At 52.1% G+C, this 22,781-nt stretch overlaps 1 protein-coding gene across 1 annotated transcript in view; it reads right to left on the reverse strand.

The window, feature by feature from the left end:
• tecta (tectorin alpha) overlaps positions 1-22,781 on the reverse strand; it is an 87,906-nt gene that overhangs the window by 40,683 nt on the left and 24,442 nt on the right. Inside the window, exons 8-10 of the mRNA XM_079567006.1 lie at positions 21,462-22,066; positions 4,821-5,391; positions 916-1,538 (exon numbers count right to left, since the gene is read on the reverse strand). Of these exons, the coding sequence (XP_079423132.1) occupies positions 916-1,538; positions 4,821-5,391; positions 21,462-22,066 (1,799 nt within the window). The remainder of the gene's footprint in view (positions 1-915; positions 1,539-4,820; positions 5,392-21,461; positions 22,067-22,781) is intronic.

Genomic DNA, 22,781 nt, shown 5'->3' on the forward strand with positions numbered 1-22,781 from the left:
GGTTCAGGACTCACTGTGGTTAAGAACTCTCCGTGGTTAAGGACTCTCCGTGGTTAAGAACTCTCCGTGGTTAAGGACTCTCCGTGGTTAAGAACTCTCCGTGGTTAAGAACTCTCCGTGGTTAAGGACTCTCCGTGGTTAAGGACTCTCCGTGGTTAAGAACTCTCCGTGGTTAAGGACTCTCCGTGGTTAAGAACTCTCCGTGGTTAAGGACTCACCGTGGTTAAGGACTCACCGTGGTTAAGGACTCACTGTGGTTAAGAACTCTCCGTGGTTAAGGACTCTCCGTGGTTAAGAACTCTCCGTGGTTAAGGACTCTCCGTGGTTAAGGACTCTCCGTGGTTAAGAACTCTCCGTGGTTAAGGACTCTCCGTGGTTAAGGACTCTCCGTGGTGAAGGACTCACCGTGGTTAAGGACTCTCCGTGTTTCAGGACTCACCGTGGTTAAGGACTCTCCGTGGTTAAGGACTCTCCGTGGTTAAGGACTCTCCGTGTTTCAGGACTCACCGTGGTTAAGGACTCTCCGTGGTTAAGGACTCTCCGTGGTTAAGGACTCTCCGTGGTTAAGGACTCTCCGTGGTTAAGGACTCACCGTGGTGAAGGACTCACCGTGGTGAAGGACTCACTGTGGTGAAGGACTCACCGTGGTGAAGGACTCACTGTGGTGAAGGACTCTCCGTGGTTCAGGACTCACCGTGGTTCAGGACTCACCGTGGTTAAGGACTCTCCGTGGTTAAGGACTCTCCGTGGTTAAGGACTCACCGTGGTTAAGGACTCTCCGTGGTTAAGGACTCTCCGTGGTTAAGGACTCACCGTGGTGAAGGACTCACCGTGGTGAAGGACTCACTGTGGTTAAGGACTCTGCGTGGTTAAGGACTCTCCGTGGTTCAGGACTCTCCGTGGTGCAGGACTCACCGTGACCGTGTTCTTGTAGCTCCGCGACACCTCGATCTCGTACTCGTAGGCCTCCAGCACGAAGCCCTTGACCCAGATGGCCTGGCCCGTGTCGCGCTCCTCGTTGCGGGCCGAGAGTTTGAAGGGTGGCAGGGCGCCGGCCGCCTGCTCCCGCGTGATGATGCCGCAGTGGGACGTGACCAGCTGCAGCGTGCAGGAGCTCTGGAGGTCGAAGGCCGCTCCGCCGAACGGCAGGAAGTGTCCGTATCCCGCGGCCACGCACAGCGCCTCGGTGCGGGGCCGGCACACGTACAGCCCGTCGCTCTCCTGGCAGAACTCCTCCGTGTGGCAGGGCGCGGCCTGGCAGTACACGCTGTTGTCTGAGCCGTTGCAGTAGCAGCGCTCGCGGCACTCCCAGTCCGTCCAGAACGTCTGGTTGGTGGAGAAGTGGCGGCCGTGGCTCACGCAGCCGCAGTCCCGCCGCGCCACGCACAGCCCGTCCAGCAGCGCGTAGCCCTCCTCGCACTGGCAGCCCTCCTGGCACGGCAGCGGGCACGGCTCCTCCGGCTCGTCCAGGGTGGCACAGGTCAGCGGGCACGAAGAGGTGCACTCCTCGAAGTGGCTGTTCTCCGGACACGGCAGAGCTGAGAAGATGAAAGAGTTTACATGACCACGTGGAGGAGATGAAACTTCATGTTCTACAATTCTGTTTCAGGGTTAGGGTTCTTCCGTCAAGAAGAAATAATAATAATAATACATCAGACTTGTATAGCGCTTTTTTGGACACTCAAAGACGCTTTACATGGGGGATAAAACAAAACGAAAAGAGGGGTTTAGGAAAAAGCGAGTTTGAACAGGTGGGTTTTGATACGGATCTGGACGTTGGTAGTGAGTCTGTGTTTCTGATGGGCTGTGGGAGTGAGTTCCAGAGAGTGGGGGCGGCGATGGCGAAGGCTCGGTCCCCCAAGGTCCGGCGGTTAGTTCGGGTGATGGGAGTGAGGCGGGTGGAGTCAGCTGAGCGGAGGTGGCGAGGTGGAGGGAAAGAAAAAGCAAACCAACCCTGATTATGAAATCTTAACTACATTGGGAAGAGCACTCTGCTCCTCTCAGGCAGAAAACAACACAAAGAAGATGACGTGCATCTCCCTGAAAGGTCCACAGAGCCACAACGTCAGGCAGAAGACAAAGGTCTGTCAAAACCTTCCATGTGGTCTGGCAAGAGTGGGAGGAATACGTCTGTTACAGGGAAGGAAAAAGTCCTGCAAAACAAGACGAGTGTAACCGAAACCAAAAGGGGCTGAAGAGGAAGTAACTCCTGAAGAACATTCTTTAGATGAAAGCACATGAGTTTATCCATAAAGTGACAAAAACAGGAAAATTGAACATGTCCATAAGGAAGAAGATGCAAGTAAATGGGAGGAATCCTGCACCATATCAGAAGCAGAAAATCACACGTGGCACCGGCCCCGGACCACCATTACACAGCGGACCGTGTTTCTGGGGAGGAGTTTACAGTGGTGGACAAAAACATGTCTGCCTAAACATTATATGTGTGTTTCTCCTTTCAAATGTGAACCTTGTCTTCTGGTATAGACTGTGTTTGGTGACCTCCTTGGGTTAAGTAACCAGGATTTCAAGTGGGAGGTGTTGTGTCAAACAGAAGGTTGTGAAATTCCTTTTGATAATAACTGAATAAGAGAATGCTTGTTTAAAGTTGCACACTAGAGGGCGCTCCAGTGTAGGGCAGAGATGCCACTCCCTGACTTTGATTGGTCTTTAAGTACAGGTGAGTGCAGTCCTTTGTTCTGCCTCACAAACAAGACACCAGAGATGCTATTGGTTCGAAATACTTAAAAATATCTCAAAAAGAAAAAATCCCTACAGAGTGATTAATATGTCTAAGTGTAATTAAGAAGTAAAGAGACTGCAATGTTTACGTTCTACTGTTTTTCTAAGCCGTTATTTTGTTTGTTTGTGTCAAAGGTTCCAACCGACTGCTGCTACCACACAATAATCCTCTGTTCTTCTGGTTTGTTTCAAGTTGAGCCAGCACTGAATTAAAATTTAACTTGACACTGCGGGAGAGAGAAGCAAAAGTCCAAATGTTTTCCCTGATCATTATTTGACAGTGATTGGATTCAAAACCTGCCACATTCTTCTCTATTGTCTCCACTCTTGGACGCTTTTGTGAGGAAATATTTAGACGATAGTTTATATGAGCTGGAAGAGAGGACTTTGATCTTTGGGACAGTTTTTGTCCCACTGTCATCATCCCTTCATATTCCACTGTACCTTCTGCCTTTGCCTCACTGAAGAGAAGACAGATCCTCCCGGACTCGGCGCAGCTTCAGCAGGTTTGAACAACCAAGAAACTGAACTGGCAAACTTAGCAAAGCTTTCTTTCTTTTTTAAGTGCCAATCAATATCCTAAGGTTGCAAAACTATTGCCTAAATATTCCCTTAAGCCCCATCAGCGTCGACAGTGAGGTCAATACTAGGGAGGCACCGATACCACCACACGAGCACGAGTACTTTGCTTTAAGTACTCGCCGATACCGAATACTGATACGAGTACAAGGCATTTTCTTCAACATTCTTACTTTTTTCCACAGCAGATTGGTTTGTAATTAGCAAATTTACTCATGTACATTTCCTTAAGTAAAGTCGGCGACACATTTAAGAGCAGTTATATTAGAATTGTGCTGATGCCATTTATTTATTTATTTTATTTTCATTCAATATAATTGTTTATTTTTATGTCTCTGTCCATCACAGACAGAAAAGCCCATGTCCTAAAGCTCCCAATGCCTGAGCTTTATTCATTTATTTGTTTTTATTTAAAAATAGTATTGAGATGTTTCTTAAATGGTCTCTTTTCGTCTTTACTTCAGCTCCTGTAGATTTTCTCGTGTGTTTGTAGTAACTTAGCGAGAAGCTACAGCGTTTTCATTGTTCTGCTGCAGCTCATTTTCCCTCAATATAAACATGCTGTATGTCTTTAATCTGGATTTTCTGAGGACTTTTTAGTCGCTGGGTTAGTTTTTCAGATGAATAAACCCCTGGGCTTAAAACGGCGTCAGAATGGCTGAAACTGCTAGCCGCGAGTTAGCATCGTTAGCCTGTATGTTGTAAACACTGCAGACGCTGCAGCGAGTTAGCATCGTTAGCCTGTATGTTGTAAACACTGCAGACGCTGCAGCGAGTTAGCATCGTTAGCCTGTATGTTGTAAACACTGCAGACGCTGCAGCGAGTTAGCATCGTTAGCCTGTATGTTGTAAACACTGCAGACGCTGCAGCGAGTTAGCGACGTTAGCCTGTATGTTGTAAACACTGCAGACGCTGCAGCGAGTTAGCGACGTTAGCCTGTATGTTGTAAACACTGCAGACGCTGCAGCTCTAACAACATTAAGCTCTGGTTAAATCCAGCTCAGACTCTGGTTTAGAGAGCGCAGTCTGTAATAAAGTCAGCTCTATGTGGATTATTGTGTTTACACTAAACTATTCTCCAGTTTGTTGCTTCTTCTCTCCTCAGCTGAGGCGCCTCATAGCTGCGCCTCATAGCTGCGCCTCGTAGCTGCGCCTCGTAGCTGCGCCTCATAGCTGCGCCTCGTAGCTGCGCCTCGTAGCTGCGCCTCGTAGCTGCGCTGGCCTCACGTCAAATGGTATCGGTTTCTGGTATAGGGACCTCATGAATGAGTATGAGTACAAGCATGTGGTATCGGCCCGATACCCGATGCTGGTATCGGTGCACCCCTAGTCTATACTTTATCTATATCACGACTTAAAAGAAAAAACAAGTCTTTACTTTACTTCACACCATGACAGATCCATGTGATGACGTCACGTGACCTGTTCTGTTCCAGACTAAATAACTCTCAGACCGTCCTGGTTGAACTGTGAGCGTAAGAACGTGGGCGGGACTCACGGCAGTCGGTGGCGCTCCTCCACGACGGCAGCCCCACGTGCGCGTCCTGGCACGCCGTGGCGTACGCCTGCAGCGAGTTACACATGGCCGAGCGGTTCCCTTCCCTCACGCACATGTTGTACAGGCAGTTCCTGAAGAACGGCGAGGGGTTGACGACCGTGTGACAGGCCAGGAAGGAGCTGTTCCCGGGGTCGTTGATGCTGCCGCACATGTAGGGGCTCTGGTACAGCCGCAGGTCGGTGCACATGCGGTAAAGGTCATCGCAGTCGCCGTTACACGTCAGGTCGTCCGCCAGGGACTTCCAGGCCTCGGCGAACTGCTCGGCCGACTCCGCCAGCCGGCCGTTGGGCAGCCGCAGGTCGTCCGTGGCGTTTCCGTTGAAGACGCCGCAGAGGCCGCAGGTGGCGTTGTAGTAGAGCGTGGACAGCGAGATGTTGAGGTGGCCCTGCCCCGAGTAGCTGACCCTCAGGCGGCCCCGCGCCTCCACCACCGTGGCGTTTCCCGGGGCCCGGTAGATCATCACGGTCTCCAGGGGGTGGACGTACGGCAGCACCACGGGCTCGCCGTTCACCTGTAACGGAAACACGGGTCAGAGAGAGAGACGTGTTCACCTGTAACGGAAACACGGGTCAGAGAGAGAGACGTGTTCACCTGTAACGGAAACACGGGTCAGAGAGAGAGACGTGTTCACCTGTAACGGAAACACGGGTCAGAGAGAGAGACGTGTTCACCTGCAACGGAAACACGGGTCAGAGAGAGAGACGTGTTCACCTGTAACGGAAACACGGGTTAGAGAGAGGAGACGTGTTCACCTGTAACGGAAACACGGGTTAGAGAGAGAGACGTGTTCACCTGCAACAGAAACACGGGTTAGAGAGGCGAGACGTGTTCACCTGTAACGGAAACACGGGTTAGAGAGAGAGACGTGTTCACCTGTAACGGAAACACGGGTCAGAGAGGCGAGACGTGTTCACCTGTAACGGAAACACGGGTCAGACAGAGGAGCCGTGTTCACCTGTAACGGAAACACGGGTCAGACAGAGGAGACGTGTTCACCTGTAACGGAAACACGGGTCAGACAGAGGAGCCGTGTTCACCTGTAACGGTAACACGGGTTAGAGAGAGGAGACGTGTTCACCTGTAACGGAAACACGGGTTAGAGAGGCGAGACGTGTTCACCTGTAACGGAAACACGGGTTAGAGAGAGAGACGTGTTCACCTGTAACGGAAACACGGGTCAGAGAGAGAGACGTGTTCACCTGTAACGGAAACACGGGTTAGACAGAGGAGACGTGTTCACCTGTAACGGAAACACGGGTCAGAGAGAGAGACGTGTTCACCTGTAACGGAAACACGGGTCAGACAGAGGAGACGTGTTCACCTGTAACGGAAACACGGGTTAGACAGAGGAGACGTGTTCACCTGTAACGGAAACACGGGTTAGACAGAGGAGACGTGTTCACCTGTAACGGAAACACGGGTCAGAGAGAGAGACGTGTTCACCTGTAACGGGAACACGGGTTAGAGAGAGAGACGTGATCACCTGTAACGGGAACACGGGTTAGAGAGAGAGACGTGTTCACCTGTAACGGAAACACGGGTCAGAGAGAGAGACGTGTTCACCTGTAACGGAAACACGGGTTAGAGAGGCGAGACGTGTTCACCTGTAACGGGAACACGGGTTAGAGAGAGAGACGTGTTCACCTGTAACGGAAACACGGGTTAGAGAGAGAGACGTGTTCACCTGTAACGGGAACACGGGTTAGAGAGAGAGACGTGTTCACCTGTAACGGAAACACGGGTTAGAGAGGCGAGACGTGTTCACCTGTAACGGGAACACGGGTTAGAGAGAGAGACGTGTTCACCTGTAACGGAAACACGGGTTAGAGAGAGAGACGTGTTCACCTGTAACGGAAACACGGGTCAGACAGAGGAGACGTGTTCACCTGTAACGGAAACACGGGTCAGACAGAGGAGACGTGTTCACCTGTAACGGAAACACGGGTTAGAGAGAGAGACGTGTTCACCTGTAACGGAAACACGGGTCAGAGAGAGAGACGTGTTCACCTGTAACGGAAACACGGGTTAGACAGAGGAGACGTGTTCACCTGTAACGGAAACACGGGTCAGACAGAGGAGACGTGTTCACCTGTAACGGAAACACGGGTTAGAGAGAGAGACGTGTTCACCTGTAACGGAAACACGGGTCAGACAGAGGAGACGTGTTCACCTGTAACGGAAACACGGGTCAGACAGAGGAGACGTGTTCACCTGTAACGGAAACACGGGTCAGAGAGAGAGACGTGTTCACCTGTAACGGAAACACGGGTCAGAGAGAGAGACGTGTTCACCTGTAACGGAAACACGGGTTAGACAGAGGAGACGTGTTCACCTGTAACGGAAACACGGGTCAGAGAGAGAGACGTGTTCACCTGTAACGGAAACACGGGTCAGAGAGAGAGACGTGTTCACCTGTAACGGAAACACGGGTCAGAGAGAGAGACGTGTTCACCTGTAACGGAAACACGGGTCAGACAGAGAGACGTGTTCTCCTGTAACGGAAACACAGGTCAGAGAGAGAGACGTGTTCACCTGTGATGGAAACACGGGTCAGAGAGAGAGACGTGTTCACCTGTAACGGAAACACGGGTCAGAGAGAGAGACGTGTTCACCTGTGATGGAAACACGGGTCAGAGAGAGAGACGTGTTCACCTGTAACGGAAACACGGGTTAGACAGAGGAGCCGTGTTCACCTGTAACGGAAACACGGGTCAGAGAGAGGAGACGTGTTCACCTGTAACGGGAACACGGGTCAGAGAGGCGAGACGTGTTCACCTGTAACGGAAACACGGGTTAGAGAGGCGAGACGTGTTCACCTGTAACGGAAACACGGGTTAGAGAGAGAGACGTGTTCACCTGTAACGGAAACACGGGTCAGAGAGAGAGACGTGTTCACCTGTAACGGAAACACGGGTCAGAGAGAGAGACGTGTTCACCTGTAACGGAAACACGGGTCAGAGAGAGAGACGTGTTCACCTGTAACGGAAACACGGGTTAGACAGAGGAGCCGTGTTCACCTGTAACGGAAACACGGGTTAGAGAGAGAGACGTGTTCACCTGTAACGGAAACACGGGTCAGAGAGAGAGACGTGTTCACCTGTAGCGGAAACACGGGTCAGAGAGAGAGACGTGTTCACCTGTAACGGAAACACGGGTCAGAGAGAGAGACGTGTTCACCTGTAACGGAAACACGGGTCAGAGAGAGAGACGTGTTCACCTGTAACGGAAACACGGGTCAGAGAGAGAGACGTGTTCACCTGTAACGGAAACACGGGTCAGAGAGGCGAGACGTGTTCACCTGTAACGGCAACACGGGTTAGAGAGAGAGACGTGTTCACCTGTAACGGAAACACGGGTTAGAGAGGCGAGACGTGTTCACCTGTAACGGAAACACGGGTCAGAGAGGCGAGACGTGTTCACCTGTAACGGAAACACGGGTCAGACAGAGGAGACGTGTTCACCTGTAACGGAAACACGGGTTAGAGAGAGAGACGTGTTCACCTGTAACGGAAACACGGGTCAGAGAGGCGAGACGTGTTCACCTGTAACGGCAACACGGGTTAGAGAGAGAGACGTGTTCACCTGTAACGGAAACACGGGTTAGAGAGGCGAGACGTGTTCACCTGTAACGGAAACACGGGTCAGAGAGGCGAGACGTGTTCACCTGTAACGGAAACACGGGTCAGACAGAGGAGACGTGTTCACCTGTAACGGAAACACGGGTTAGAGAGAGGAGCCGTGTTCACCTGTAACGGAAACACGGGTCAGAGAGAGAGACGTGTTCACCTGTAACGGTAACACGGGTTAGAGAGAGAGACGTGTTCACCTGTAACGGAAACACGGGTCAGACAGAGGAGACGTGTTCACCTGTAACGGAAACACGGAGGTTAGAGAGAGAGACGTGTTCACCTGTAACGGAAACACGGAGGTTAGAGAGAGAGACGTGTTCCCCTGTAACGGAAACACGGGTCAGAGAGAGAGACGTGTTCACCTGTAACGGAAACACGGGTTAGAGAGAGAGACGTGTTCACCTGTAACGGAAACACGGGTCAGACAGAGGAGCCGTGTTCACCTGTAACGGGAACACGGGTCAGAGAGAGAGACGTGTTCACCTGTAACGGAAACACGGGTTAGACAGAGGAGACGTGTTCACCTGTAACGGGAACACGGGTCAGAGAGAGAGACGTGTTCACCTGTAACGGAAACACGGGTTAGACAGAGGAGACGTGTTCACCTGTAACGGGAACACGGGTCAGAGAGAGAGACGTGTTCACCTGTAACGGAAACACGGGTTAGAGAGAGAGACGTGTTCACCTGTAACGGAAACACGGGTCAGAGAGAGAGACGTGTTCACCTGTAACGGAAACACGGGTCAGAGAGAGGAGCCGTGTTCACCTGTAACGGAAACACGGGTCAGAGAGAGAGAGACGTGTTCACCTGTAACGGAAACACGGGTCAGAGAGAGGAGCCGTGTTCACCTGTAACGGAAACACGGGTTAGAGAGGCGAGACGTGTTCACCTGTAACGGAAACACGGGTTAGACAGAGGAGCCGTGTTCACCTGTAACGGAAACACGGGTCAGAGAGGCGAGACGTGTTCACCTGTAACGGAAACACGGGTTAGACAGAGGAGCCGTGTTCACCTGTAACGGAAACACGGGTCAGAGAGGCGAGACGTGTTCACCTGTAACGGAAACACGGGTCAGAGAGAGAGACGTGTTCACCTGTAACGGAAACACGGGTTAGACAGAGGAGCCGTGTTCACCTGTAACGGAAACACGGGTTAGAGAGAGAGACGTGTTCACCTGTAACGGAAACACGGGTCAGAGAGAGAGACGTGTTCACCTGTAACGGAAACACGGGTTAGAGAGAGAGACGTGTTCACCTGTAACGGAAACACGGGTTAGAGAGAGAGACGTGTTCATCTGTAACGGAAACACGGGTCAGAGAGAGGAGACGTGTTCACCTGTAACGGAAACACGGGTTAGAGAGAGGAGACGTGTTCACCTGTAACGGAAACACGGGTTAGAGAGGCGAGACGTGTTCACCTGTAACGGAAACACGGGTTAGAGAGAGAGACGTGTTCACCTGTAACGGAAACACGGGTCAGAGAGAGAGACGTGTTCACCTGTAACGGAAACACGGGTTAGAGAGAGAGACGTGTTCACCTGTAACGGAAACACGGGTCAGACAGAGGAGACGTGTTCACCTGTAACGGAAACACGGGTTAGACAGAGGAGACGTGTTCACCTGTAACGGAAACACGGGTCAGAGAGAGAGACGTGTTCACCTGTAACGGAAACACGGGTCAGAGAGAGAGACGTGTTCACCTGTAACGGAAACACGGGTCAGAGAGAGAGACGTGTTCACCTGTAACGGAAACACGGGTTAGAGAGAGAGACGTGTTCACCTGTAACGGAAACACGGGTCAGACAGAGGAGCCGTGTTCACCTGTAACGGAAACACGGGTTAGAGAGAGAGACGTGTTCACCTGTAACGGAAACACGGGTTAGAGAGAGAGACGTGTTCACCTGTAACGGAAACACGGGTCAGAGAGAGAGACGTGTTCACCTGTAACGGAAACACGGGTTAGAGAGAGAGACGTGTTCACCTGTAACGGAAACACGGGTTAGAGAGAGAGACGTGTTCACCTGTAACGGAAACACGGGTCAGAGAGAGGAGACGTGTTCACCTGTAACGGAAACACGGGTTAGAGAGAGGAGACGTGTTCACCTGTAACGGAAACACGGGTTAGAGAGGCGAGACGTGTTCACCTGTAACGGAAACACGGGTTAGAGAGAGAGACGTGTTCACCTGTAACGGAAACACGGGTTAGAGAGAGAGACGTGTTCACCTGTAACGGGAACACGGGTTAGAGAGAGAGACGTGTTCACCTGTAACGGAAACACGGGTCAGAGAGAGAGACGTGTTCACCTGTAACGGAAACACGGGTTAGACAGAGGAGCCGTGTTCACCTGTAACGGAAACACGGGTCAGAGAGAGAGACGTGTTCACCTGTAACGGAAACACGGGTTAGAGAGAGAGACGTGTTCACCTGTAACGGAAACACGGGTTAGAGAGAGAGACGTGTTCACCTGTAACGGAAACACGGGTCAGAGAGGCGAGACGTGTTCACCTGTAACGGAAACACGGGTTAGAGAGAGAGACGTGTTCACCTGTAACGGAAACACGGGTTAGAGAGAGAGAGACGTGTTCACCTGTAACGGAAACACGGGTTAGACAGAGGAGCCGTGTTCACCTGTCACGGAAACACGGGTCAGAGAGAGAGACGTGTTCACCTGTAACGGAAACACGGGTTAGAGAGAGAGACGTGTTCACCTGTCACGGAAACACGGGTCAGAGAGAGAGACGTGTTCACCTGTAACGGAAACACGGGTCAGAGAGAGAGACGTGTTCACCTGTAACGGAAACACGGGTCAGAGAGAGAGACGTGTTCACCTGTAACGGAAACACGGGTCAGAGAGAGAGACGTGTTCACCTGTAACGGAAACACGGGTCAGAGAGAGAGACGTGTTCACCTGTAACGGAAACACGGAGGTTAAAGAGAGAGACGTGTTCACCTGTAACGGAAACACGGGTCAGAGAGAGAGACGTGTTCACCTGTAACGGGAACACGGGTCAGAGAGAGAGACGTGTTCACCTGTAACGGAAACACGGGTTAGAGAGGCGAGACGTGTTCACCTGTAACGGAAACACGGGTCAGAGAGAGAGACGTGTTCACCTGTAACGGAAACACGGGTCAGAGAGAGAGACGTGTTCACCTGTAACGGAAACACGGGTTAGAGAGAGAGACGTGTTCACCTGTAATGGAAACACGGGTTAGAGAGAGAGACGTGTTCACCTGTAACGGAAACACGGGTCAGAGAGAGAGACGTGTTCACCTGTAACGAAAACACGGGTTAGACAGAGGAGACGTGTTCACCTGTAACGGAAACACGGGTCAGAGAGAGAGACGTGTTCACCTGTAACGAAAACACGGGTTAGACAGAGGAGACGTGTTCACCTGTAACGGAAACACGGGTTAGACAGAGGAGACGTGTTCACCTGTAACGGAAACACGGGTCAGAGAGAGAGACGTGTTCACCTGTAACGGAAACACGGGTCAGAGAGAGAGACGTGTTCACCTGTAACGAAAACACGGGTTAGACAGAGGAGACGTGTTCACCTGTAACGGAAACACGGGTTAGACAGAGGAGACGTGTTCACCTGTAACGGAAACACGGGTCAGAGAGAGAGACGTGTTCACCTGTAACGAAAACACGGGTCAGAGAGAGAGAGACGTGTTCACCTGTAACGGAAACACGGGTCAGAGAGAGAGACGTGTTCACCTGTAACGGGAACACGGGTCAGAGAGAGAGACGTGTTCACCTGTAACGGAAACACGGGTTAGAGAGGCGAGACGTGTTCACCTGTAACGGAAACACGGGTTAGAGAGAGAGACGTGTTCACCTGTAACGGAAACACGGGTTAGAGAGAGAGACGTGTTCACCTGTAACGGAAACACGGGTTAGAGAGAGAGACGTGTTCACCTGTAACGGAAACACGGGTCAGAGAGAGAGACGTGTTCACCTGTAACGGAAACACGGGTCAGAGAGAGAGACGTGATCACCTGTAACGGGAACACGGGTCAGAGAGAGAGACGTGTTCACCTGTAACGGAAACACGGGTTAGAGAGGCGAGACGTGTTCACCTGTAACGGAAACACGGGTCAGACAGAGGAGCCGTGTTCAACTGTAACGGAAACACGGGTCAGAGAGAGAGACGTGTTCACCTGTAACGGAAACACGGAGGTTAGAGAGAGAGACGTGTTCACCTGTAACGGAAACACGGGTCAGACAGAGGAGACGTGTTCACCTGTAACGGAAACACGGGTCAGAGAGAGAGACGTGTTCACCTGTAACGGAAACACGGGTCAGACAGAGGAGCCGTGTTCACCTGTAACGGAAACACGGGTCAGAGAGAGAGACGTGTTCACCTGTAACGGAAACACGGGTGAGACAGAGGAGCCGTGTTCACCTGTAACGGAAACACGGGTTAGAGAGAGAGACGTGTTCACCTGTAACGGAAACACGGGTCAGAGAGAGAGACGTGTTCACCTGTAACGGAAACACGGGTCAGAGAGAGAGACGTGTTCACCTGTAACGGAAACACGGGTCAGAGAGAGAGACGTGTTCACCTGTAACGGAAACACGGGTTAGAGAGAGAGACGTGTTCACCTGTAACGGAAACACGGGTTAGAGAGAGAGACGTGTTCACCTGTAACGGAAACACGGGTCAGACAGAGGAGACGTGTTCACCTGTAACGGAAACACGGGTCAGAGAGAGAGACGTGTTCACCTGTAACGGAAACACGGGTTAGAGAGAGAGACGTGTTCACCTGTAACGGAAACACGGGTTAGACAGAGGAGACGTGTTCACCTGTAACGGAAACACGGGTTAGAGAGAGAGACGTGTTCACCTGTAACGGAAACACGGGTTAGAGAGAGGAGCCGTGTTCACCTGTAACGGAAACACGGGTCAGAGAGAGAGACGTGTTCACCTGTAACGGAAACACGGGTCAGACAGAGGAGCCGTGTTCACCTGTAACGGAAACACGGGTCAGACAGAGGAGCCGTGTTCACCTGTAACGGAAACACGGGTCAGAGAGAGAGACGTGTTCACCTGTAACGGAAACACGGGTCAGACAGAGGAGCCGTGTTCACCTGTAACGGAAACACGGGTTAGAGAGAGGAGACGTGTTCACCTGTAACGGAAACACGGGTCAGACAGAGGAGCCGTGTTCACCTGTAACGGAAACACGGGTCAGAGAGAGAGACGTGTTCACCTGTAACGGAAACACGGGTCAGACAGAGGAGCCGTGTTCACCTGTAACGGAAACACGGGTCAGAGAGAGAGACGTGTTCACCTGTAACGGAAACACGGGTCAGAGAGAGAGACGTGTTCACCTGTAACGGAAACACGGGTTAGAGAGAGAGACGTGTTCACCTGTAACGGAAACACGGGTCAGAGAGAGAGACGTGTTCACCTGTAACGGAAACACGGGTCAGAGAGAGGAGACGTGTTCACCTGTAACGGAAACACGGGTTAGAGAGAGGAGACGTGTTCACCTGTAACGGAAACACGGGTCAGAGAGAGAGACGTGTTCACCTGTAACGGAAACACGGGTCAGACAGAGGAGACGTGTTCACCTGTAACGGAAACACGGGTCAGAGAGAGAGACGTGTTCACCTGTAACGGAAACACGGGTCAGAGAGAGAGACGTGTTCACCTGTAACGGAAACACGGGTTAGACAGAGGAGACGTGTTCACCTGTAACGGAAACACGGGTCAGAGAGAGAGACGTGTTCACCTGTAACGGAAACACGGGTTAGACAGAGGAGACGTGTTCACCTGTAACGGAAACACGGGTCAGAGAGAGAGACGTGTTCACCTGTAACGGAAACACGGGTTAGAGAGAGAGACGTGTTCACCTGTAACGGAAACACGGGTCAGAGAGAGAGACGTGTTCACCTGTAACGGAAACACAGGTCAGAGAGAGAGACGTGTTCACCTGTAACGGAAACACGGGTCAGAGAGAGAGACGTGTTCACCTGTAACGGAAACACAGGTCAGAGAGAGAGACGTGTTCACCTGTAACGGAAACACGGGTCAGAGAGAGAGACGTGTTCACCTGTAACGGAAACACGGGTCAGAGAGAGAGACGTGTTCACCTGTAACGGAAACACGGGTCAGACAGAGGAGACGTGTTCACCTGTAACGGAAACACAGGTCAGAGAGAGGAGACGTGTTCACCTGTAACGGAAACACAGGTCAGAGAGAGGAGACGTGTTCACCTGTAACGGAAACACGGGTTAGACAGAGGAGACGTGTTCACCTGTAACGGAAACACGGGTCAGAGAGAGAGACGTGTTCACCTGTAACGGAAACACGGGTCAGACAGAGGAGCCGTGTTCACCTGTAACGGAAACACGGGTCAGAGAGAGAGACGTGTTCACCTGTAACGGAAACACGGGTCAGACAGAGGAGACGTGTTCACCTGTAACGGAAACACGGGTCAGAGAGAGAGACGTGTTCACCTGTAACGGAAACACGGGTCAGAGAGAGGAGACGTGTTCACCTGTAACGGAAACACAGGTCAGAGAGAGAGACGTGTTCACCTGTAACGGAAACACGGGTTAGAGAGAGAGACGTGTTCACCTGTAACGGAAACACGGGTCAGAGAGAGAGACGTGTTCACCTGTAACGGAAACACAGGTCAGAGAGAGAGACGTGTTCACCTGTAACGGAAACACGGGTTAGAGAGAGAGACGTGTTCTCCTGTAACGGAAACACAGGTCAGAGAGAGAGACGTGTTCACCTGTAACGGAAACACGGGTCAGAGAGAGAGACGTGTTCACCTGTAACGGAAACACGGGTCAGAGAGAGAGACGTGTTCACCTGTAACGGGAACACGGGTTAGAGAGAGGAGACGTGTTCACCTGTAACGGAAACACGGGTCAGAGAGAGAGACGTGTTCTCCTGTAACGGAAACACAGGTCAGACAGAGGAGCCGTGTTCACCTGTAACGGAAACACGGGTCAGACAGAGGAGCCGTGTTCACCTGTAACGGAAACACGGGTTAGAGAGAGAGACGTGTTCACCTGTAACGGAAACACGGGTTAGACAGAGGAGCCGTGTTCACCTGTAACGGAAACACGGGTTAGAGAGAGAGACGTGTTCACCTGTAACGGAAACACGGGTTAGACAGAGGAGACGTGTTCACCTGTAACGGAAACACAGGTCAGACAGAGGAGCCGTGTTCTCCTGTAACGGAAACACAGGTCAGACAGAGGAGCCGTGTTCTCCTGTAACGGAAACACAGGTCAGACAGAGGAGCCGTGTTCTCCTGTAACGGAAACACAGGTCAGACAGAGGAGCCGTGTTCACCTGTAACGGAAACACGGGTTAGAGAGAGAGACGTGTTCACCTGTAACGGAAACACGGGTCAGAGAGAGAGACGTGTTCACCTGTAACGGAAACACGGGTTAGACAGAGGAGACGTGTTCACCTGTAACGGAAACACGGGTCAGAGAGAGAGACGTGTTCACCTGTAACGGAAACACGGAGGTTAGAGAGAGAGACGTGTTCACCTGTAACGGAAACACGGGTCAGACAGAGGAGACGTGTTCACCTGTAACGGAAACACGGGTCAGAGAGAGAGACGTGTTCACCTGTAACGGAAACACGGGTTAGAGAGAGAGACGTGTTCACCTGTAACGGAAACACGGGTCAGAGAGAGAGACGTGTTCACCTGTAACGGAAACACGGGTCAGAGAGAGAGACGTGTTCACCTGTAACGGAAACACGGGTTAGAGAGAGAGACGTGTTCACCTGTAACGGAAACACGGGTCAGAGAGAGAGACGTGTTCACCTGTAACGGAAACACGGGTCAGAGAGAGAGACGTGTTCACCTGTAACGGAAACACGGGTCAGACAGAGAGACGTGTTCACCTGTAACGGAAACACGGGTTAGACAGAGGAGCCGTGTTCACCTGTAACGGAAACACGGGTCAGAGAGAGAGACGTGTTCACCTGTAACGGAAACACGGGTCAGAGAGAGAGACGTGTTCACCTGTAACGGAAACACGGGTCAGAGAGAGAGACGTGTTCACCTGTAACGGAAACACGGGTCAGAGAGAGAGACGTGTTCACCTGTAACGGAAACATGGGTCAGAGAGAGAGACGTGTTCACCTGTAACGGAAACACGGGTTAGAGAGACGAGACGTGTTCACCTGTAACGGAAACACGGGTCAGAGAGAGAGACGTGTTCACCTGTAACGGAAACATGGGTCAGAGAGAGAGACGTGTTCACCTGTAACGGAAACACGGGTTAGAGAGAGAGACGTGTTCACCTGTAACGGAAACACGGGTCAGACAGAGGAGCCGTGTTCACCTGTAACGGAAACACGGGTTAGAGAGAGAGACGTGTTCACCTGTAACGGAAACACGGGTTAGACAGAGGAGCCGTGTTCACCTGTAACGGAAACATGGGTCAGAGAGAGAGACGTGTTCACCTGTAACGGAAACACGGGTCAGAGAGAGAGACGTGTTCACCTGTAACGGAAACACGGGTCAGAGAGAGGAGACGTGTTCACCTGTAACGGAAACACGGGTCAGAGAGAGGAGACGTGTTCACCTGTAACGGAAACACGGGTCAGACAGAGGAGACGTGTTCACCTGTAACGGAAACACGGGTCAGAGAGAGAGACGTGTTCACCTGTAACGGAAACACGGGTTAGACAGAGGAGCCGTGTTCACCTGTAACGGAAACATGGGTCAGAGAGAGAGACGTGTTCACCTGTAACGGAAACACAGGTCAGACAGAGGAGCCGTGTTCACCTGTAACAGAAACATGGGTCAGAGAGAGAGACGTGTTCACCTGTAACGGAAACACGGGTTAGACAGAGGAGACGTGTTCACCTGTAACGGAAACACGGGTCAGAGAGAGAGACGTGTTCACCTGTAACGGAAACACGGGTTAGACAGAGGAGCCGTGTTCACCTGTAACGGAAACACGGGTCAGAGAGAGAGACGTGTTCACCTGTAACGGAAACACGGGTCAGAGAGAGAGACGTGTTCACCTGTAACGGAAACACGGATGTTAGAGAGAGAGACGTGTTCACCTGTAACGGAAACACGGGTTAGAGAGAGAGACGTGTTCACCTGTAACGGAAACACGGAGGTTAGAGAGAGAGACGTGTTCACCTGTAACGGAAACACGGGTTAGAGAGAGAGACGTGTTCACCTGTAACGGAAACACGGGTTAGAGAGAGAGACGTGTTCACCTGTAACGGAAACACGGAGGTTAGAGAGGCGAGACGTGTTCACCTGTAACGGAAACACGGGTTAGAGAGAGAGACGTGTTCACCTGTAACGGAAACACGGGTTAGAGAGGCGAGACGTGTTCACCTGTAACGGAAACACGGGTTAGAGAGAGAGACGTGTTCACCTGTAACGGGAACACGGGTCAGAGAGAGAGACGTGTTCACCTGTAACGGAAACACGGGTCAGAGAGAGAGACGTGTTCACCTGTAACGGAAACACGGGTTAGAGAGAGAGACGTGTTCACCTGTAACGGAAACACGGGTCAGAGAGAGAGACGTGTTCACCTGTCACGGAAACACGGGTCAGAGAGAGAGACGTGTTCACCTGTAACGGAAACACGGGTCAGAGAGAGGAGACGTGTTCACCTGTAACGGAAACACGGGTCAGAGAGAGAGCCGTGTTCACCTGTAACGGAAACACGGGTTAGACAGAGGAGCCGTGTTCACCTGTAACGGAAACACGTGTCAGACAGAGAGACGTGTTCACCTGTAACGGAAACACGGGTTAGAGAGAGAGACGTGTTCACCTGTAACGGAAACACGGGTTAGAGAGAGGAGCCGTGTTCACCTGTAACGGAAACACGGGTTAGAGAGAGAGACGTGTTCACCTGTAACGGAAACACGGGTCAGAGAGAGGAGACGTGTTCACCTGTAACGGAAACACGGGTTAGACAGAGGAGCCGTGTTCACCTGTAACGGAAACACGGGTCAGAGAGAGGAGACGTGTTCACCTGTAACGGGAACACGGGTCAGAGAGAGAGACGTGTTCACCTGTAACGGAAACACGGGTCAGAGAGAGAGACGTGTTCACCTGTAACGGAAACACGGGTCAGAGAGAGAGACGTGTTCACCTGTAACGGAAACACGGGTCAGAGAGAGGAGACGTGTTCACCTGTAACGGAAACACGGGTCAGAGAGAGAGCCGTGTTCACCTGTAACGGAAACACGGGTCAGAGAGAGGAGACGTGTTCACCTGTAACGGAAACACGGGTCAGAGAGAGAGACGTGTTCACCTGTAACGGAAACACGGGTCAGAGAGAGAGACGTGTTCACCTGTAACGGAAACACGGAGGTTAGAGAGGCGAGACGTGTTCACCTGTAACGGAAACACGGGTCAGAGAGAGAGACGTGTTCACCTGTAACGGAAACACGGGTCAGAGAGGCGAGACGTGTTCACCTGTAACGGAAACACGGGTCAGAGAGAGAGACGTGTTCACCTGTAACGGAAACACGGGTCAGAGAGAGAGACGTGTTCACCTGTAACGGAAACACGGGTCAGAGAGAGAGACGTGTTCACCTGTGATGGAAACACGGGTCAGAGAGAGAGACGTGTTCACCTGTAACGGAAACACGGGTTAGAGAGAGAGACGTGTTCACCTGTAACGGAAACACGGGTTAGAGAGAGAGACGTGTTCACCTGTAACGGAAACACGGGTCAGACAGAGGAGACGTGTTCACCTGTAACGGAAACACGGAGGTTAGAGAGGCGAGACGTGTTCACCTGTAACGGAAACACGGGTCAGAGAGAGGAGACGTGTTCACCTGTAACGGAAACACGGGTTAGACAGAGGAGACGTGTTCACCTGTAACGGAAACACGGGTCAGAGAGAGAGACGTGTTCACCTGTAACGGAAACACGGGTTAGAGAGGCGAGACGTGTTCACCTGTAACGGAAACACGGGTCAGAGAGAGAGACGTGTTCACCTGTAACGGAAACACGGGTTAGACAGAGGAGCCGTGTTCACCTGTAACGGAAACACGGGTCAGAGAGAGAGACGTGTTCACCTGTAACGGAAACACGGGTTAGAGAGAGAGACGTGTTCACCTGTAACGGAAACACGGGTCAGAGAGAGAGACGTGTTCACCTGTAACGGAAACACGGGTTAGACAGAGGAGCCGTGTTCACCTGTAACGGAAACACGGGTTAGACAGAGGAGACGTGTTCACCTGTAACGGAAACACGGGTCAGAGAGAGAGACGTGTTCACCTGTAACGGAAACACGGGTCAGAGAGAGAGACGTGTTCACCTGTAACGGGAACACGGGTCAGAGAGAGAGACGTGTTCACCTGTAACGGAAACACGGGTCAGAGAGAGAGACGTGTTCACCTGTAACGGAAACACGGGTTAGACAGAGGAGCCGTGTTCACCTGTAACGGAAACACGGGTTAGAGAGAGAGACGTGTTCACCTGTAACGGAAACACGGGTCAGAGAGAGAGACGTGTTCACCTGTAACGGAAACACGGGTTAGAGAGAGAGACGTGTTCACCTGTAACGGAAACACGGGTCAGAGAGAGAGACGTGTTCACCTGTAACGGAAACACGGGTTAGAGAGAGAGACGTGTTCACCTGTAACGGAAACACGGGTCAGAGAGAGGAGACGTGTTCACCTGTAACGGAAACACGGGTTAGAGAGAGGAGACGTGTTCACCTGTAACGGAAACACGGGTTAGAGAGGCGAGACGTGTTCACCTGTAACGGAAACACGGGTCAGAGAGGCGAGACGTGTTCACCTGTAACGGAAACACGGGTCAGAGAGAGAGACGTGTTCACCTGTAACGGAAACACGGGTTAGAGAGAGGAGACGTGTTCACCTGTAACGGAAACACGGGTTAGAGAGGCGAGACGTGTTCACCTGTAACGGAAACACGGGTCAGAGAGAGAGACGTGTTCACCTGTAACGGAAACACGGGTTAGACAGAGGAGACGTGTTCACCTGCAACGGAAACACGGGTCAGAGAGAGAGACGTGTTCACCTGTAACGGAAACACGGGTTAGACAGAGGAGACGTGTTCACCTGTAACGGAAACACGGGTTAGAGAGAGAGACGTGTTCACCTGTAACGGAAACACGGGTCAGAGAGAGAGACGTGTTCACCTGTAACGGAAACACGGGTTAGACAGAGGAGACGTGTTCACCTGCAACGGAAACACGGGTCAGAGAGAGAGACGTGTTCACCTGTAACGGAAACACGGGTTAGACAGAGGAGACGTGTTCACCTGTAACGGAAACACGGGTTAGAGAGAGAGACGTGTTCACCTGTAACGGTTCTATCTTTCAGAAACTAGAGTTGGGTTAACTAGGGTTAGTTATGGTTCGTTTGGGTTCGTTTGGGTTAGGGTTAGGGTTAGGGTTAGGGTTAGTTTGGGTTCGTTTGGGTTCGTTAGGGTTAGGGTTAGGGTTAGGGTTAGGGTTAGGGTTAGGGTTAGGGTTAGGGTTAGGGTTAGGGTTAGGGTTAGGGTTAGGGTTAGTTTGGGTTAGTTATGGTTAGTTTGGGTTAGTTAGGGTTAGTTTGGGTTAGTTATGGTTAGTTATGGTTCGTTATGGTTAGTTTGGGTTCGTTAGGGTTAGGGTTAGGGTTAGGGTTAGTTTGGGTTAGTTATGGTTAGTTATGGTTAGTTTGGGTTAGTTATGGTTAGTTATGGTTAGTTATGGTTAGTTATGGTTAGTTTGGGCAAAGCCTGAAATGCAGAGTCTGGGGGCGGGACTTAACATGCACAGACTGAACCAGCGTCCACTTCAAAAGTACTTCTTCATCTCTTTGTTTGTGATTTTGAAAATGTTGGTGAAGGCTCTCAGTCTTCCAGGACTTTTCCATCACAGCATAGACTTTAAACGCCGTCGACTGGACTGGGATGTTTCGGACGACAGAATCAGCCCAGTCCAGTCGACTGCGTTTAGTGAAAGGTAAAACTCACCTTGACGATGTGGAAGTCGGCTCCGCCCATCTGCGCCTCCACGTTGGCGACGGTGACGATGACGGGCCGTTTCCAGGACGAGCCTTTGTTGAGCAGACGCCTCGCCATCTTCACCTCCACCATGGAGCCGTTCACGGGCACCGGGCCGCACAGCTTCAGCAGGTAGAGGGCGCTGTCCTCGGGGAACGGCAGGTGTGAGCCGTCGAAGGACGACGTCATGGCGGTCTGTGTGACGGAGCACACGCCCTCCCGACGCGGGTAACAGCCCTGAAGCCCCGCCTCCGCCGCGCACACCTCGCCGTCTCTGCACGACTCGTTAAAGCAGGCCACCTCTCCGTCGGACCCGCAGGCGCAGCGCAGCACGCACTCCTCGCCGGCAGGCCCCGCCCAGAAGGTGGCGTTCAGCGGGTAGTACGCGCCGTTGTATTCGCAGCCACAGTCCTCGCGCAGAACGCAGCGGCTGCCGCTCAGGACGAAGCCCGCGTCGCACTGGCAGCCCTCGGTGCACGGGTGAGCGCAGTACAGCGGCGACGTGAGGTCAGGGCAGGAGGCGGGGCATGCGCTGGTGCAGATCTGGTATTGGCTGAACTCTGGACACGTCAGCGCTGCAAAGGAGACGTACATGACACGGAGGTCAGACCTGTCGAGACCTTCAAGGAATAGTTTTTACATACTGAGAGATGTTCTTACCTGAGCTGAGGGTTGATGTGCACCTGTCTGGTCTGTGGGCGTGGCCTCAGTCACGCCCACAGACCAGACAGGTACACATCAACTCGTCTAAGAACATGTCACAGTATGAACTGTTCCTTTAAATCTATGACACACAGACGTTAAAGCTTTATCCGCACAAAGACAAACACAGATTCACTGGTTTGTAAAACTGCTGCGATTCACCTGCCAGGCCAGTGTGAGGCGCTGTGACGCTACAGGAAACAGAACCAGGTCTTTGTGGAAGAAAAACCAAATAACACAGTGGTGGAAATGATTCCGACTAAAGCCGTGATGCTTTCACTGACGTCCCGTCCAAACCCCGGCTGAACGAGGCGAACGTTTTCTTTAGGTCGCGAAGGTTAGGTTGTGTGTGCGTGTGTGAGTCCTCACCACAGAAGTTGCGTGTGTGTGTATACGTGTGTGAGTTGCGTGTGCGTGTGTGAGTTGCGTGTGCATGTGTGTGTATGCGTGTGCGTGTGTGTGTATGCGTGTGCGTGTGTGAGTTGCGTGTGCGTGTGTGAGTTGCGTGTGCGTGTGTGAGTTGCGTGTGCGTGTGCGTGTGCGTGTGTGAGTTTCGTGTGCGTGAGTCCTCACCACAGAAGTTGCGTG

Source organism: Gobius niger (genome assembly GCF_951799975.1).
Source record: "Gobius niger genome assembly, chromosome: 11".
Lineage (NCBI taxonomy): Eukaryota > Metazoa > Chordata > Actinopteri > Gobiiformes > Gobiidae > Gobius > Gobius niger.